This window comes from Akebia trifoliata, chromosome 11, assembly GCF_017979445.1.
Source record: "Akebia trifoliata isolate Shusen 1 chromosome 11, ASM1797944v1, whole genome shotgun sequence".
NCBI lineage: Eukaryota > Viridiplantae > Streptophyta > Magnoliopsida > Ranunculales > Lardizabalaceae > Akebia > Akebia trifoliata.
This window is the reverse complement of record NC_141385.1, coordinates 44,774,117-44,792,941: the sequence shown is the minus strand read 5'-3', so window position 1 is coordinate 44,792,941 and position 18,825 is coordinate 44,774,117. Positions and strand designations below refer to the sequence as shown.

General features: G+C 36.1%; 1 protein-coding gene across 1 annotated transcript; it reads left to right on the top strand.

Annotated features, from left to right (window-relative positions):
- Positions 1-954: 954 nt before the first annotated feature.
- On the top strand, positions 955-17,827 carry UBP5 (ubiquitin-specific protease 5). The gene is made up of 13 exons (XM_086457392.1): positions 955-1,205; positions 4,887-5,147; positions 5,561-5,705; positions 5,813-5,872; positions 5,960-6,055; positions 8,555-8,974; positions 10,937-11,077; positions 11,169-11,339; positions 14,577-14,834; positions 14,924-15,072; positions 15,522-16,091; positions 16,475-16,748; positions 17,311-17,827. The coding sequence occupies exons 1-13, from the start codon at positions 1,081-1,083 to the stop codon at positions 17,491-17,493; spliced, it is 2,853 nt and encodes a 950-aa protein (XP_086313518.1). The 5' UTR covers positions 955-1,080; the 3' UTR covers positions 17,494-17,827.
- Positions 17,828-18,825: the final 998 nt, after the last annotated feature.

Sequence of the window (18,825 nt, the reverse complement as noted above, 5' to 3'; positions counted from 1 at the left end):
AATAATGCCATGTGGCATACGCAGGAGCCCTGGAGTTGATGCTATCAAACAAAGGGTTGACTGATGCTTTTCAACTAGATATTGGTTTAAAAAAAAGATAATGTAATATGAGCAAGTAAAAATAAATTTAAATTATTGATTTCTTTCACTAAAATGATTTAAGGCCCTAAATATGCTTGTTTGAAAAAACAAAAAAAGTAACAAATAGGGGGAAAACATTGGGATAAAAGTGCTTTAAAATCTTTCGTACTCGATACATACTTTCGTGGTCTTTCAATAGTAAATGTAAATACAATTCTCAAATCAGCCCTTAAATAGTTTGGCTCATAATCTACTATGAGGATTATACTCTATTTACAGACCCATAATGGAAAATTTGTGTTCTTGACCATGTTTGGCAACCCATAGTTTGTGAGTTTGATACCCAATATGAGCAGGGCAATATTTCCTTGGGGTCACCTGTGAGGGCGTACACTCACTTACCCAGTGCGTGTGATGTGCGGGTGTTGCACGTGCCCGGGGGAGGTACCCATCATTAAAAAAAAAAAATGTTTGGCAACCAATAAAATAATTAATTATCTCATAATCAATTACGAAAAAAAAAAGAAAAAGAAAAGAAACAAAGAAAATGAATTAGAATATAAAAGTTTGTTGTATGGGAGTTCAATGGACGAACTCCCCCCTCCCCTCTTTTTTTTTTCTTTTCTAATACAATTTCTCCATTATTTTTATTTTATTCTAATTGATTTAGAAGACGAAATCTAGAACAAATCAAATAATTAATCCAAGTGTGTGGAGAACAAGTGTGTGAGGGTATTTTTTGTCATTTTATTAGTTCTCTCATAGTAGATTTGGGTCAAGAGATATGTCATGAGTGTGGCATTAGCAAAAGTTGATGTGGCAATATTAACTCTTTTGTTAACTCTGGTGTGCGCACGTTAACCTCTTTGAACTCCAAGCGCAAATCAGAACAAATCGATCTCAGTTTTAGTGGTTTAACCTTCTCTCTCTTCCTCTGTTCTGTTCTTGGGATCTCAATAGAGTTGCAGAGTAGAAGAGAGTAGAAGAGAGAAGAAGAAGATGGAGAGCTCGATCCGCAGTTCGGAACTCACACCAGAAGAAGAAAGGTTAGTGATCCGAGACATTTCTATGGCGTCCGAAGCCCAGATCAAAGAAGGAGACATTTTCTACCTCATCACCCAAAGGTTTCAACTCTCTTCTTATCTTTTTGCTCTTTCTCATCATCATTATCATATTTCTTTGATTTCGTTTGAACTTGTACCGTTCTTTGATGTATTTGAAGATCTCCGCATGAACGAAATTTTCCCAGAAAGTGTGAGAAATATTAGGGTTTTTATGCTAATTGGTACGGATGTCGTTTCTTGTTTGAATGATTTTTTTTTCTTTGTTCTGTAATTCACGAAAATGTTCCATGTAAAACAGATCTGTGTGGTATACTCTCAGTTCTGTTCAGTAAAAATTACTACAGACCAGAAATAAAGCTGGTTACAACCGAGGACATCTAAAAACTGGCAAAGATGAGAAATGTGACTGACTAAATGCAGTGAAACAGAGATCAAATTAGATGCATTATGAACAAAAACCGAAGTCTTGGTAGGAGACAAGGAAATTAATGGAAGTTGGTGGAATTATTTTCAGAAATCACTATATATATATATATATATATATATTTTGATAGGCAAAAAAAACAATTTATTATGAAGGAAGAATGTACAGAAGGGAGGATGAGATATCCAACCCGAAAGCATAAGAAACCGTTAAAACAAAAACACAACCAAAACAAAAGAAACTGCTCCTCAAGGTTACAAACCCTATCCCATCGAATAACAAAATCTTCAAAAAACACCCCTCTAAACACCTTGAACGCTTTGCCCCAATCGAATAAGAAAGCTAAAGTTGAAAGCACTGTGTCCTTGACGTCATTTTCTTTCCCATCGAAGATCTGACTGTTACGTTCTTTCCAAATAGTCATAACAAATGGCAAACAGGGTGATGCTCCATAAAATCCTCTTTGTCTTAGTCAAAGAAAAACCCCATTGAGGCCATACTTCGAATAAAGATTTGACCGAGCAAGGGAAGAAACAAAAGAAATTACTAAATGGTTGTAGGATTAAGCTTATAAAAGTGATAAATTCAACTAAGATAAGTATAAAAAAGATTTTGGTCCATGTGGCGTTCCAACAGAAATTTGAAGGTGGCACCTTTGCAAAATTATATTACTTTTTCTAGGATATAACTTGAGTCAGACTATTAAATTGTGGTAGAGAATAAAGAAAGAATTAAGACCAAAAAGTAATGATATTTAAAAGATAATTTCTTTGAAACCTGAACTAGAGGTTTCCACATCTCTACTTCATAGGCGGATAAGAGGAGTTGAATTTGCTCATCAAATGATAATTTCTTGGTTTATATTCATCTATATATTGATGACATAGGGACTATCTCCTCCCCTCCTAGTTAGTAAGGTTTGGAAGGCAGTTCCAAGGTTGTTTTCTTGGTATGGACTGCAATGTTGGACTCTTGATAGCAATCTCCCGTTTAATTCTTGAAAATTTTGTTTTTTTCAATAAAAGTATTATTCTCTGGATTATTGAACTATTTTGAATAATTCATGGAATTTTAAGTTTGAAAAGAATAAAACACATTTTTTACGACTTTTACAAATTTTTTTATAAAACTTGGTGGGAAAAAAAATGCTATTATAACTTGTTGTATGTTGCAGAGTGTAAACTTGTAAGTTGTGACGTGTAACACAAGTCGACTTTGAGGCGATCATGCTTCAAAATTTTGGAGGAATTCACATTTTTATGTGGAAAATTTCCCTTTTATCTTTAAAAAAAATAATGACATGACCCTCTACATTTATTTGAGTTTACACCTTAATTTTTCAAATTGATGATTTGACCCTTGACTTTGGTCTTCTTTTAAAAATCAATGGAACAACAACCTCAGTCCTCATTATCACCACCATCATTATGACCATCACCAACACTATCATATGGCTGAATTTTTCTTTTTCAAATTTTTAAAATGAAACGGATAATATATGTATGAAGCATATGTTGCATATGTTCCACTTATCGAATTTTTGGCCGAATTTTAGACTGGATTTTTGCTATCCAAAATCGAATAACAGTCGAATTTTTACTGTATTCCAAATTGCTAACAAGGTGTTGGACAAGATCTTTTCTAGATGTTCAAGATTCTAACTATTCCTTACACAAGTCACGATCTCTTTGAGAGCTGGCATGTTAAGGTTTCTTTTTTGACATAGTTTGGGCCATATGGAAAGACAATAACCAAAAAGTTTTTGACAACCACGAGGATAACCTTGGCGCCATTACCATTTTTTGTTTTGGCAGACTTTAGGAGTTATGGGAATGTTTGGTCGGTAACTAATGGTTTTTCTTTTCTTTTCTGATGAGGTGCTGTACCCTAATGATGGTTCCCTTCACTACAGTATGTTGGTTGCATTTTTTTGGCCTTTTGGCCCATTCCTTTAATGAAATATCTGTTTATCAGAAAAAGAAGACCAATCATTTTTTATGGAGTTGAATGGTGGGAAATTAAGAAACAACTTGTTAATAGATTTAGCATAGAAAAATGAGGATGTTGTAATGGATGATTGGAGGACTAGCAAAGGGAAAAATGAATATATTTGAGGTGATTTCGGAATATTCCCAATGTGAGATGATATTTAGGGAATTCATTGAGATGGTAAGTGCATGTACAAAGAGGACCAATTACAACATCAGTGAGAAGGAGTGCTTGGGTGCAGATTGAAGACTCTAAAAGAGTAGGAAGAATGCCAGTAACTTTTTGGATGGAGATTGGAAGTAATGAAAAAAGATATGAGAGCGCATGACTAGGTATGTCTCAGTATAGTAGAGAGTTGAATGACGAAACATATTCGTGCTGTTGACTCCAATGTTTATGATAAGGTGTAGACAATGATGATTGTATTTGCCAAATACAATAGCATATGAATTCCTGGACATAGTGGAATGGAGGAACATGGCTTGTTTAGCCAACCCCAAATCTCTGGGATAAGGCTTTGTTGTTGTACTTGCATGTGAATTCCTAAATAATAAAAATTTAGAAATTAGTTTCTCATTGCGGTTTTGGCCAAATGCATTCTATATAGTTCACTGTATTCTTGTAATAATTATATAAAGACATAAATTATACCGACAATTTGAGAGTCACTTTCGATGAGAGTAATCAACCAAGCAATTAGAGCTTCCTTTTCATAAATGAGTTTACAAACCTCTCCACAATAGGATCTCTGAGGACTTGGATGCTTGTCAATGGATAAAGGTCAACCTAGTCATGAAGGAGGGAAAATCAATCACCCAAAGGCATGATATTTTATGCGTTGTGGAGTTTATTATGATGAATGTGGTGTTTGGTGTCACCAAGAAACAATTAAACTTCAAAATCATTCGTAGGATGTCATAGCCTTTGTGTAGGGTCTTTTCAGCCTTGGTTTCTATTGTGCCAGGGAGTTTTTAGTCCCATGTGATGTGAACAGCTGATTAGTATTATTTTTTAAGTTAGGCATCCTTAGATGAAAGAGTGGTCTTTCAGGTTTTGAAAAGCTATATATATAAGGAAAGCTTGGAGTTAGGCTGCTGCATCGACATTTCATTCTTCATGCAAGGGATAACTCTATGCCATGCCTGCTGAACTGAGTTTTTGTGAATATTCTTCATTATGTACTGATATTTTTATTTTATTTTTTTGTGGGGGGCCAAGCTTCATACACCTGATTTTATGTGCTTCATTTATTATTATCATCATCATCACTATAAGAATAACTAGCCTATGAATTCTTGAGTTCTGACCTCCTGATTTATCACTTGCAGATGGTGGCAACACTGGCTTGATTATGTGAACCAAGACCTGGCAAGTGTGGTAAATGATGGGTCCTTATTGTACAGTTCTGAATACTGTGAATCTGCTGGTTCAAGTACTGTAAAGAGACCTTCTGGCATTGATAATACCGATTTAATATTTGATGCGGCATCAGAGGACTCCAACATGGGATTGGAGCTTCATGATACTTTGGTAGAAGGACGTGACTATATATTGCTTCCGCAGGAAGTTTGGAAGCAATTTTATGTTTGGTGAGTGCATATTAATAACTAGTTGCTTCTTGATGTAAAGCTCTCCTTCCCCTTTCTTCTTGATGGCGTCATTTTTTTCCTAGAACTTTTTCTTTATTTTATTTATTAGGCTTTCTAATGATATATGAATGTAAATTTGGTGGTTTGCATCTATTTTATAATTGTCTCTCATTACATGGATACTTCCTATGTTGGATGTCATTCAGTAAACCTTGCAATCATGGATATGTTGGTATGAGTAGGTTACCTTTATATTGATGTTCTCTTTTTCTTTATCTTTTTCTATAGAAAAGCTATCTTTTTAATGATTAAAAACAACTTATTTATTGAGAGATGGAAGTGCCAAAGAAGTTCTCAGATTTCTGGGACAATTTCCTTGAGTTGAGTAATTTTGAGTATCTATTTGGTTGCAGGTATGGAGGGGGTCCAACATTGGCGCGGAAAGTGATCAATTCGGGTCTGTCTCAGACAGAGTTGACGGTAGAGGTCTATCTTCTACGTCTTCAACTACTTGTGATGCCAAAAGGAGAACGCGCTAGTGTCAGAATAAGCAAAAAGGTGTGGTTTAGACCGCAATAGGTTGGGTTGCATTCTTGTTTCAATGAACAAAATTATTTTATTTTGTGTGGAAACAGATTGTCTGAAGTTCAGATCATTTTTGGCAGGAAACAATTAGAGAACTCCACAAAAGGGCTTGTGAGGTTTTTGATCTTAATTTGGAGCAAGTAAGAATTCACTTTTTTTCCCAGCCACTTCTTCATATCCAAATGTTGTTCCAAATGTCGTAATATTTATTCTTTTCCGTATCACAGATATCCATTTGGGATTTCTATGGTCATCGAAAACATGCTTTGATGAATGACATGGATAAAACACTTGATGACGCCAACATACAGATGGAACAGGATGTGAGTGTCCTTATTTTTTTTCTCCTCTTCATTTATATCTTATCAAGAAGCTTTTGAACAAGCTAACACTCACGTTTTATGACCTCACTGTACTCCTGTATTACGACCTTGAATCTTCCAGGACATTGTGTTGTTTAATCCATTATTAAAGCCCACAATTTCATTTTTTTTTTTAATTTTTATTGTTCTTGAATTCTATATATTATTAATATTCAAGTTTGCATTAATGAAATAATATAAATGTTTTCTAGCTGCTCTTCTTCTGCTCCCTCTTTGTGCAGCAATAGTCTATATTGGTACTTCTTAACCAGTAGAATCCAATAGATTTTGACAACATCTTGAAATTGTTAGGACATCAAGGACACATAATCCATATAAGTAATTGCCTCCTTTTGTTGCGGTTGGCCAACTTTTTGGGGTTTATCTTAAAACATTGTATGTACATGTCCAAAACATTAATTCTTTGAAGGCACCTTTTGTTAGAAACATGTCTCTATTCTCATGGCATGCTGCCCATGTATTCCAAGGAAGAAAAATATTCATCTCCGTATCTTTTTTGGATTTATTCTCCTATAACTATTATTGTACATCTTAACTTGCATTTATTGCGCACAAATGAAGTTTTATGTGGTCATGATTGGTAGGGAATTCCAAATTGAATGATTCTGTCAACGGTACATGGTCACCTTTTTTATTTACTTGCGTGACTCAGAAGTACCCATGGAAGTGAGAATAATCATATCACATTAAATGCATACACATTAATGTGTGATACGCTTAGCTTACATGAAGTACTATATTCACTTGAGTATTTTCTTTTCTTCTATTTTTTAAGAATTAGTATGACAAAATTACTTTTTTTGTATATATATATAGAGTCACGTTCAAGGGCCAACTTTTCGGCAAAACATTTTTCAAAACATGAGTTAGAAGTTTTGGAATGGGCTGATTTTTGGTGAGGATGATCTCTACGGTGAGGGGATCATCCTCACCAAAAATCAGCCCATTCCAAAACTTCTAACCCACGTTTACAAGTTGAAAAATCGTGGACCGTCCATTTTTTGTAAACTATTTTTGATGGGGTTAGAAGTTTTGGAATGGGCTGATTTTTGGTTAGGATGATCTCCTCACCGTAGAGATCATCCTCACCAAAAATCAGCCCATTCCAAAACTTCCAACTCATGTTTTGAAAAATGTTTTGCCAGAAAGTTGGCCCTTGAACGCCACCCATATATATATATGTATAAATATTAGTAATTATCTTGATAAATTGATAATATACGCAACTTTTTGGAACATGAATGATTGTATATGTACGTGCTACTTACTTTTTTTTTTGTTCTGTGCTACTTACTTAGATTACATTGACATAAGATTATATACCAATACCTACCCAAATGTATTTCATTTTGACCGGTGAGTGAAGATTATGTGTAATTTACAAATTCTTTCTACAAGAAATTTAATATATGTTTTTTCATAATTTTAATTATTTTTTAGTACATTTAAAATATATTTCCAAGAAAATGAAAAACAACATTTTTCTTTAAAATTTATTGTTTCTTGAAATATTTTACGCCGCATTTGTATGCTTGTCAAAATGACGGAATATCGAGGATATTGTCACTGTAATCTTAGAAAATGATAAAACAAACAATAAAATACAGTTATTCGGTTATAAGTTATCAAAAACAATAAATAGAGTGTAGAAATAAAGATTAATAATGTTCCTCATTGTATTTGAGTGTTTATATGAGCATGGTAATGTACTTAGAATACACCAAAATAATAACTTCATTTGCTAATCGCTGACCCTATACCTATCAACAAAAAAAAAAACCCTCCTTTTTACAAATAATTTATGTTTTTTGTTATTTTTATAAATTTAGCAATATATTAAGAATGGTTTTCCAACAAAGAATATCTTTGTTGAGATGTAGTATTTATCAAAGTATTTCCACTGAAGTCTTGCATTTTTATACCTAAAATTTGATTTTTTTTCGGTTGAAAATTCATTTTTCACCGAAATAATACATGAAATGAATTTTGATTTCCACTAAAGTACATAGAAAAAAGAAATTGTCGGTTAAGTTTTGTATTAGGCATTGTGGAAGTTGAAATGTTTTGATATATTTTGTGGAGTTATGTTGAAATTTAACATTATGCCTGAGAGCTGATTATCATGGTTGAATTTATTGTTCATTTAAATATTTCACTAAAGAAACGATGATTTCCACACAAAATATGTCAAAATCTAATACCGTGGACATAATATAGCGGCCCCATGCCTGATAAATGAGGAGGGTTACATGAGTTTTGCTGCCTATATAAAAACTTTGCCTCCTCCAAACATGCATTTTTTGGCATAATATAATATAAGGAGAGCCTTTTACATATATATCTTTTCTTTTTATAATACTCACTTTTCATCTCCCACAATCTTATCTACCAGATACATGGCCATGTTAATATGTTTCTTTTCCATTTTTTTCCGGACAGATTCTGGTGGAGGTCCTTGGCGATGGTAATGATACTGCATTCGGCGGTTGCTTGAGTTCTGTACAGGAAAATGGATCTGCAGAGAAGGAATCAACTTCTGTTCTGGTGGAACCTTGTAAATCTACCTTATCCACTGCAGGTGGTTTGTCTGCAAGCAAGGGTGTTTCTAGGAGTTGCAGTTCAGAGTTGTCACAAAGCCAATACCTAGCTTCCCCAGCTGGAGAAGTGGATAATTCATATGGGGTGAGTAGTATTGGTACAAGGGGGGCTTCTGGAGGTCTGACTGGGTTGTTGAACCTTGGAAACACTTGTTTTATGAATAGTGCAATACAATGCCTTGTGCATACACCTGAGTTTGCTCGATATTTTCGGGAAGACTATCATTCGGACATAAACTGGCAGAATCCTTTGGGCATGGTTGTAAGTAACTGATTCTGCAATTTATTTAAAGTGATTTTGTATATTATTTTCTGCAAAATTATATGTTAAAAGTTTTTTTGATAAATAAATTATATGTTAAAAGTTATGAGAATAATTTTGAAAAGTTGATCACTTCTCTCTTTAAGGTGTCACATTAGTGGAGCCAAACCATATTGTTTCCTTTCGTGCCATTGAATAGTAGATTTCTTTCTTATTTAGGGTGAGATTTATTTCCTATTTATTTAAGAGTGTTGGGGTGCGAGTGGGGGTGGGCGAAAGGGGTGGGGTGGAGAGGGTGTGTGTTGAGGGTGGGTCGGTTTGTGTCTATGTGAGTCCAATGGTTTCAAAGTTGTTGGAGGCGTACGCCTAGAGGTATGTGTCACGATCCCATTATGCAACCAGAAATTTCCCCCCTACATTTGGTCTTGAGGAAGCTCAAGGTTAGCAAAGCTTGGGAACAATAAACGTCCTCTTTACAGATCACTTGTGTGTTCTTCGAGTGCTCTCATGAGTGAGTGGGTTCCTTGGGAGTTTGAGGTGAACTCTTGATGTAGCCCAAGTTAACCTTCCCTAAGTTTGTTCTAGGAGTTTACCCCAAACTCCCAATGCACCCACCCACACAAGAGAACACTCAACCAGAACACACATGCTTTGAGAAGAAGGTTTGTACTCAAACGCCTGAGCTTCATCAAGACCTAGTGGAGAGGAAAAACCTCAGATCATACAATAGGATTGTGACACTAACAATGACTCACTCCCCAATCAAAGAGTTTGATACCACTCATCATAGACTTAGCTTTAACTTGGCTTGACATCCATGTAACATTCATGCTCATGCGACGCCAGCTTGATTTTGAGAGCATTTCAAATTCTTATTCACCACCCTTTTCAAGAGAGGTATGGTCGGATTTCCTTTCCTTATCTCGGACTTCTTGGTGTTTGCCTTTTATCTATGAAAAAAAGGTGTTTCTATGTGCACAAGAGACAACCATTGTTATTTGAAACAATTCAATGCTTCCTTAGTGCTGCTGTTCAAGTATTGGAATTAACGGTTGCATGCCATGATTGAATAATTTTGAATGAGCCATTCCAATACTATTCTCCAATAAGGGAATCAGTATTGATGTAGATTCTTCTACACAATTATAAATCATGATGTATCAAAGTAGGTTCAATTGCCTTTGAACAGTTGGCTATTATTAAATATTTTATCCGGAAGAAACTTGTTAAATGTACCATGAAAATTTCAATTGTTATTTTGTTGATGTATTCTAATTTAGGAACTTGGTTTTTTCATGCTAAAGAAATATTTTAAGTTCCAATAGCAAATTGGAAAGCTTCGCATAAGGTTCTAGTTTTAGCATCTTGAACTGAAACTCATCCGATGAATGTTGTGTTCAATCATCTTGCAGACATGGATGATACAATCTTTGATGGTTTTCTTATAATAACATTGCTAGGAGCATTCATTCAAGAGTTGAGATTGTTCTAGTGAAAACAAAATGCGACCCCCCTCGTTTCTTGATAGTTTTGTTGTAGCTTGCATTGCGTTTTTGCTTTTTCTTTTTCATTTTTCTGTGTTTGGGGTGGGTCCCCTCGATCTCCCTTGTTTCTTTGATTATCAATAAGTTCATCTTTATCGATCAAAAAAAAAAAAAAAAAACAAAAACAAAATGTGACTCTCTAACTGCTTCAGAACGACCGATTAACAAGCAATGCTAGCCTCTCTTCAATGATCATCATTCTTTTGACCCATAATCAACAGTTGATAAGATGCCCACACATCATGTTACTGATGGGCTGTAAAGGGATTCATTTTTAGTATGTGATAATTCTCATGTTGACTGCTCCATGTGTATTTTTGAAAGTTGGGATGTCATAAAATCAGCTAGTGGGAAACAACATGATAGGTATACTACCTCCCTAGTATCTTTCTATTGAATTTGAAGTGTTGTTATGTAGGGGGAGCTAGCTTTAGCATTTGGTGAGCTACTTCGAAAACTGTGGGCCCCTGGACGCACACCAATCGCTCCTCGTCCATTTAAATCAAAGCTTGCTCGTTTTGCACCCCATTTTAGTGGTTATAATCAACATGATTCACAGGTTAATTTCAAATCAATGTCTTTCATAATTCAACCTTTTGAAATATTTTATAAAGTATATATCCCTTGATCGATTCATCAACTTTCTGTAGGAGCTTTTGGCATTTCTGTTAGATGGACTTCATGAAGATCTGAATCGAGTGAAACATAAGCCCTACATAAAGTCTAGAGATGCAGATGGCCGACCTGACGAAGAAGTTGCTGATGAATACTGGGCGAATCACATTGCTCGAAATGATTCTATAATAGTTGATGTATGCCAAGTGAGTATAAAATGTATGGTAGTCTAATTTATAAAATTATCGGACTTTATTTATCTGTTAGGTATTAACTGAAAATTTCCAATGTTTCTACTTGGTTGGGGTGAATGTCCCATTCTGAGTAAATGTATGGAGATTCTTGCTTTTTTAACTTGTTGTTTATGCGGTAGGCAGGATGTGGAAGTATTTTTATTAAATTTCAATGAACATTGACAATCCTAGATGGATGATATCCATGAACGAACTGTATTACCTGAGCGCTTAAATGGATATTCATTGCTATATCATAACTGAAGCATATGTAAACATGTAGTCATTCAGGTATTGGAGTTCATTTAGTCCCAGAGAATGCTTTATGTATTACACTTATTTCTGATGGGTAAAGAATCTATATATAATGGAAGAATCCAGCCATCCATTTTGGATTTGCCTTTTCGGAGGGATCGCTAAATGAAATCTGTTAGTTATTTCATCCTAATTGTGTTTAACACATTTCTTAGGGATTTATTTTGAAAATACACATCCATAAATATCAATGTAAATGGTTGTCTTGACATGCATGTGATGTTCCTTGTTATTGAAGCAACAGTCATATCTCTTGTTGTAAAAAATATGTCTGGTCATTCTACGTTGTTTTCTTTATTTTTAAGGTTTGTAGGATCTGGATATTCAAACTTTTCAATTCCTTGTGAAAACCCATCCTTCCATTAGGATTGCAGGGCTTCTGCAAGAGCTACTTGCATTAGGCAGAAACCAAACACTATAGTGAATATGCCTTCACTAAAATAGAAGTTCAAAGGTCCCCTTAGTTTATGGGTCTGGTACCATGACAGTATCTGGAAACAGTGGAACTTGTCAAATGCTGAGGGATGGATTATGTTGCACCTGCCATCCATTGGAGAAATAGAAGAGGTGAGGATGCCATGGATTAACTGAAACCTGATTGAAAACAGGAGGGAAAACAGAAAATCTGAGCTTTAGAGAGTGACAATGCAGATGGCACAATCATGGATTATGTGGATTTTTCTGTTTAAATTGAAAGTGTTTCTTCTGACATCATCATATGTGTCAATAAGTTTACTCCCCTGAAAGCATATTTACCTGTAATGGTCAAATTATGTATAGGAGATTAGGAAGTTAACTTGTAGTATTCCGTCTTCCATTGGTTGAATCACCTCGAGAAGGTAAAAATCCGCTGGAAGTGAACGTCGTGTGGAACTGTTAAGCAACTTATTTCTTTCTTTCATATTTTTTTCAGAAAAAGGAAAAAAGAACTGGCTTTTCAACCTGCATTTCCTCGTGCTATTCTTTAGTTACAAAACACCTTTCCTGCCTGTGAATGGAAAATGGAGAAAAGCCAAAATGAATAAAATTGGACAATGATATTAAGAGGTAATTGACCTTTGTTGTTACAGAAAGCACATCCGTACAATCACTACACCTAAACTATTGGAGAATACTCAATGGGAGCTCATTTCATACAATCAACATAAATCCGTCCGACCATTTCAACTTGACTTTTAGAGAATATCGATTATGACATTGTATGATACATTTATCTTCACTAGAACACTTTAAAGTGAATCAATATTACGAATCCGCCTAGAAAGGGCACCCCTAATGCCTTTATATCTGGATAGGCTTGTCTAACTTCTTGTTGTATAAAAGTGCATACACCAAAGATGTACTGGAATTAGGTTTGGTTTGAAAGATTTATGGTCTATGAGGCAGAAACAAAGGCTGGAATTAGTGTACCAAGGGTTTCAGGGACATGCTTCAGAGGCATCATTTAGGCAGATGAGATAGTTAACCTGCTTGTTGAGGTGCTTTAAAGCAATGATTGGCTCGTGGACAGACCTACTCAAGGGAGAGATCTTTGATGCATTTCTTGGCCTTCCTCCTGGAGCTAGCTATAGAAGAAAGGCTATTTGTGACTTGGTAAATTGAGAAGACCAAAAGAAGGTAGGCATTGTGGAAGAAAGGGTATTCCTTTAAGGGTGGGAAGATGAGCCTTATAAAGTTGTGAGGCTCATTTCTTGTCTCAATTTCCATCTAGGGATGCATTTTAAGTACATTGGTAAAGTTAATTAGATACACTTCCTATGGAGGGGAAAGGAGGGTTTGTCAACGAGAAGGTTTTGTAAGCATATCTAGCAGGGAAACTATTGAACTCATTTGGTTAAATAGTAATGTTTGCATTTTCCATATACTATTCTGACTCCTTTTGGAGTTGACCCAAGTTATGCCCAAAATTTTGTTAGGGTCTCTTCATGGTTGATGCATTTAAGTATCATCTCCTGCTGAACAAATTCTCGGGAGGATTCCTGTTTTTGCAATCTTGTGGGAGATTTGGAAGGAAAGAAATCAATGGATATTCGTGCTCAACGTTAATAAGCCTTTAACGTTTAGGTGTTCAAAGTTATTCCCTGGATGTAGGTATTTCAATTTGGATGATTTTGTTGTTGGATGGAATATTTTGGTTCATAGGGGACCAATTGATAAATGGCTTGTCCATTTCTAGGAGTTTGGCTGAGCATCTCTGCCTCAGGTGTTTCTAATGTACTTCTTGTGGTTCCTTCAATAAATCAATTTCATTTACGAAAAGATGGTGGAAATACTTTTGAGTAGTATAATATCAACCAAGTACGCAATGTATGCTACTACTCATATTAGTCATGAGTTCATCCTACTGATTACACTTTTATGCATGGCATGGAGTTGCTCTATCTTTATTACAAGGAATGGTCACTAGTTGTCCTCCCTGCCTCAGATATGCACCCATTGCATCCAGGGGGTTGGGGGCCCAACACTCTGTCAGCCTGGTCAAAAGGAATGCTATAGGCCATAAATTAACCTGATTGATATGATCCTAACCATATTTACTGTTTTTGGTTGGTTAGTAATCAGAAAAGTAGCTATATATGGTAGGTGGTTACTTTCACCGCTTGGATCAGTTTTTGTACATAGAGGATCCTTTGGAAGTGGAATCGGAAGGTTCGGTCTGTTCTCCCACCTTGACTACTGTTTCCTCCTTTATCATATTTCTACCCGATGCATTTGTATTGTGTTCTAGACATCTTGTAGGGCTAGGGGTGTCTGAAGAGCGTAGTTGTGTTATTGGTTTTTTACTATTTATTTTGTGTTTTTTCCATGCCTACTAGATATTGGCTGCCCACTGCTGATGACAGAACTCCGAACTCGTCCGTGAATTTATGTATCTGAGTAATCCAAATTTGACAGGGTCAATACAAATCGACTTTGGTCTGCCCCGTGTGTGGCAAGATCTCCGTGACTTTTGATCCCTTCATGTACCTCTCGTTGCCTCTCCAGTCTACCAACACTCGGACCATGACTGTCACGGTTTTTACTAGCAATGGTAGTGCGCTGCCAACACCATGTACTGTGATTGTTCCCAAGCAGGGTCGATGCAGGGACTTGATCCAAGCGCTTGGCAGTGCATGCTCCTTGAAAAATGACGAGAAGCTTTTGCTTGCAGAGGTTTGTAGGATTTGAAGATTCTAATTCTTTCATGAAAAAGCAGTACATCTGTTTTACTTAGTTGATTGCTTCAAATATGTTCTTTATAGATACACAGTCACTTGATCCATCGGTTCATGGAGGATCCTTTGATATTTTTATCCACCATTAAAGATGATGATCACCTTGCTGCTTATAAGATACCAAAGTTTGTGAAGAACACAATATTTCTTCAGGTGATACACCGTCGTGAAGAACAGTAAGTATAGTTTGATACTTGTCTTCTCTGCATTAATTATGATTATTCAGTCAACAGGCTGCCTCTTGGATGGTAGTAACACCAAAGGAGTGCATTGATTGGACAGTTCTAGCCATTACAACTAGTTAACTCTAGGGAACTGACACACTTATTTCGTTGTCTGTCCTAAAGAAGGGAGTTTAGTTTGGCAGTATGATTGTAATTGGTGTGTTCCTTGGGGCCACTGCATTGCGCTTGAGCTCAGTGAAGTGGCTACAATCAATCAAACACTTATTATTGATGAGTGTGTATACCAATTGGAATGAGTGCCTGTTCAACTTTTCTGGGGTGCTGCCCCATGCCATATATTCCTCAAAGGAATATAGCTCTCTTTTGGGTTACTTTAGCTTTTTATGCTTTGGGTAATTGTATTACTATATATTTTTTAAATTTATTAATATCTCTCTCAGGGAGTCTAGTAGTTCCCACAGTGGAGTGATCTGGAAACCTTATGGTACACCTCTTGTCTCACCGATCTCACGTGATGATGTTATCACAAGAGGTGATATACAAACGATAGTTCGCACCATGCTCTCTCCCATGTTAAGAGCTGAGAGTCTCAGGCCTTCTGACCTCCCTGAGACAAGAATCCCTGAAGCAGCATCTCAAGATGTTGGCTCAAGTGAAGCATGTACAGATTCCACTGCATCAGACTCCATAGATAAGGATCAGAGCAGTTCTGAAATAGAAGCCACATCCAAACTGCCTCTTCAATTAGTGGATGAAAATAATGCATGCATTGATCTGTCTACGGGAGAAGAAAAGTCCATCAGACTGTCCTCATCGTCTACATCAATTCTGGTGTTCATTGATTGGTCACAGAAGCATTTGGAGAAGTATGATACCCATTACCTTGAGAATTTGCCAGAAGTGTTCAAGTATGGGCCTGTGAGTAAGAAAGCTCGTACCGAACCTCTCTCCTTGTACACCTGCTTGGAAGCTTTCCTTCGTGAAGAGCCGCTCGTGCCTGAAGATATGTGGTAAGTTTTTTAATCTCTCATTTTCTATATACTACCTAGGTGTCAGTCATGCTTAATCGATGATGGCGGACCTTGGAAGTTGAAATACACATGGATTACATTATTAGGATGATACCCCATTTTTAGCAAGTATACATCTTTCTGACCCATTGATTCTACTATTTTGCCTGTTTGAAGTAATGAAATGAATTGGATAGTTGAGATCGTCCAATCATGATATTTGAATTTTAGCATCTTAGGTGGGATTGATTGTCTGTCCCTCTTCTGCGTCACTCACAGGCAGTATTTTTACATCTACTTCTCTATTTAGTCTTATAGAGAAATTAATTTTTGTGCTTTTCAATTGAAAGATTAAAATATTTGGACGTGCATTTTCTGTGAAGGTACTGTCCACAATGCAAAGAGCGACGCCAAGCAAGCAAGAAGCTGGATCTATGGAGACTTCCTGAAGTGCTAGTTATCCATCTAAAGAGGTTCTCTTACAGTAGGTCAATGAAACATAAGCTGGAAACATTTGTGAACTTCCCCATTCATGACCTTGACTTAACAAACTATGTAACCCATATGAACGGCTCCAAGCGCCAGCTTTATGAGCTTTATGCCTTGAGTAACCACTATGGAGGCATGGGAAGTGGGCACTACACAGCACATATCAAGGTGAATGTCTTGTAGCCATCCTTATACTCTTCAAAGAGATGAAACTCTACATAAGTCGTATGTTCATGCTTATTGGTCTGGACTCTGGACCATCCGATCAGCTGGAACACTCTCCTTGGCTAATGGATAGTCTCTTTTCTGTACTGTTTCTATAATGACCTCGACATCCAAAAGCAGGTGATTTGTCGAAGATGGTTACTATCAGCTGATTGGTTTGGTTCGAGGTTATTGCTCATCCACTAACTGGTATCCCTGAACCCTTAACTGGAAATGCCTGGATGAATGCAAACCATCCAACTGAAGTACCCTTCTCCATGATCTTGTTAGCCCTCATAACATTGGGCACGTAGATTGGATTTTAGGTTCATCCAACTGGTACATTTTCACGATCACAGCTTGTCTGAGTGGTCGGTGGTGGCCATGGAATGCACATTTATAATCTCAATTGGCACGTGACCCTGTTTTGGTTACAGATGGTACTGTTTGTAGAAGTAGATAGGAGTTGCTCTTATATTTTTCAAATTTGGGAATCTGATTCCATCTTATTCTTAATACCTTGCAGCTTCTAGATGAGAACAGGTGGTACAACTTCGATGACAGCCATATTTCATCCATTAACGAGGAAGACGTGAAGTCTGCTGCTGCTTATGTGCTATTCTACAGGAGAGTGAAAACCGAAAATGTCTCTGTAAGTAATGGAGCACAGTCCTCTGCAGGTCACAACAATGTTTTGTCCCAAAAGTAGAACAGTCAAGCTTCCCAGAGAGAGAAGCCAAGCAAAGGTGTGTGTATGTGTGTGTGTGTGCATTAATTGTATATAACTTTTATGAACTATGTAATGGTAGTTAACTAGTGATATGGGTAGCATTTTCAGATTTTATTTTTAGACGTAGGAAGCAGGGGCTCTAGCAGAAAAAAACTTTTCTTCACTGGGTATTATTCTTGACAAGCTTTAAATTGGTATCGTATGGCCCCTCACAAATCCAGGGTGGCTCCATTGTTGAATCTCCTTGTAGTTGGTCTAGCTATTATTAGCACGTGAAAATATGTATGATGAACAAATGAATTTTGCTTGTTTAGTAGAGAAGATGCAGTAGGTTAATTAGAACCCACCATTAGATCTAATTGGTTTGTTTTTATTGCTTGAGAACATCTGATCATTTTTTTCTTTTTTTTACCATGTTTCTTGATTCCTGGGTAAGTACTGTATATCCTGATAATGCGCAAATTATCCCAATGAACCGTGCTCATTGTATTTCATGTGTTGATCTTGTTACATCTCCATTCGAAAAAAGGGTTGTTAGAATTGATCTTCCTTTTAGATGTTGATTTTTTTTTTTTTATTATTTGTAAATGTCCACATGGACTGTGTGGATGTGCCAGATTTATTGGTTGTAGATATTGAATTGGTATTTATTATCTGCATGGAAGAATTGTCTAATTCTTGTAAGGATAGTGCTTCCCCTACAGCCAAGCATGCTCTAAATGAGTTTTCAAGAGGAACACGAACTTCCTCTGTTCGAACTCTATGAGGTGTTAAATGATGAAATTGGGTTCATTTTGTTCAACCCTATATATTGGACAGGCATAGTTGATGAATGAAGAAAGCTGGGGCATTTGTTGTTGTCGTTTTTTTCTTTTTATATTTAATATATATATATATATATATATATATATATATATATATATATATATTTTACACTCTTCAAGTCAACTAGAAAGTTTTCAAGGGGGGAAAAAAAAGTATTGCAAACATACAGCAATACTAGTCATCTGTTTTATGGAATATTTCAGTTTCAATTTCTACTTGAATGTCTAATTTCCATGTCTGTTGTGAGTTCGAAATCCTTCTTTATTTGTTCTTGGTTTAAGCCTTGCCAAGAGCATTTTCATTGGTTGAAAAAAGAAAAAAGAGTACGCAATAGCTCTTATTGTCTAACTCGTTATGTTAAGAGCCATTGCATCATTTCTATATAACGATAATGGTGGATGTATCTGTCGTAATAGTTTGAATTTGAAATTTTAACAAATTGTCAGACTTGATGATAAAAGTGGTGGAATCAACAATAAAAATGTT

What these genes read in the sequence shown, in the direction of transcription:
- UBP5 (XM_086457392.1), top strand. Translation starts at nt 1,081, where the DNA reads ATGGAGAGCTCGATCCGCAGTTCGGAACTCACACCAGAAGAAGAAAGG. An exon ending in TAATAGTTGATGTATGCCAA is followed by an intron (nt 11,340 to 14,576) that starts GTGAGTATAAAA and finishes CAAATTTGACAG; the next exon opens with GGTCAATACAAATCGACTTT. An exon ending in AGAAGCTTTTGCTTGCAGAG is followed by an intron (nt 14,835 to 14,923) that starts GTTTGTAGGATT and finishes TGTTCTTTATAG; the next exon opens with ATACACAGTCACTTGATCCA.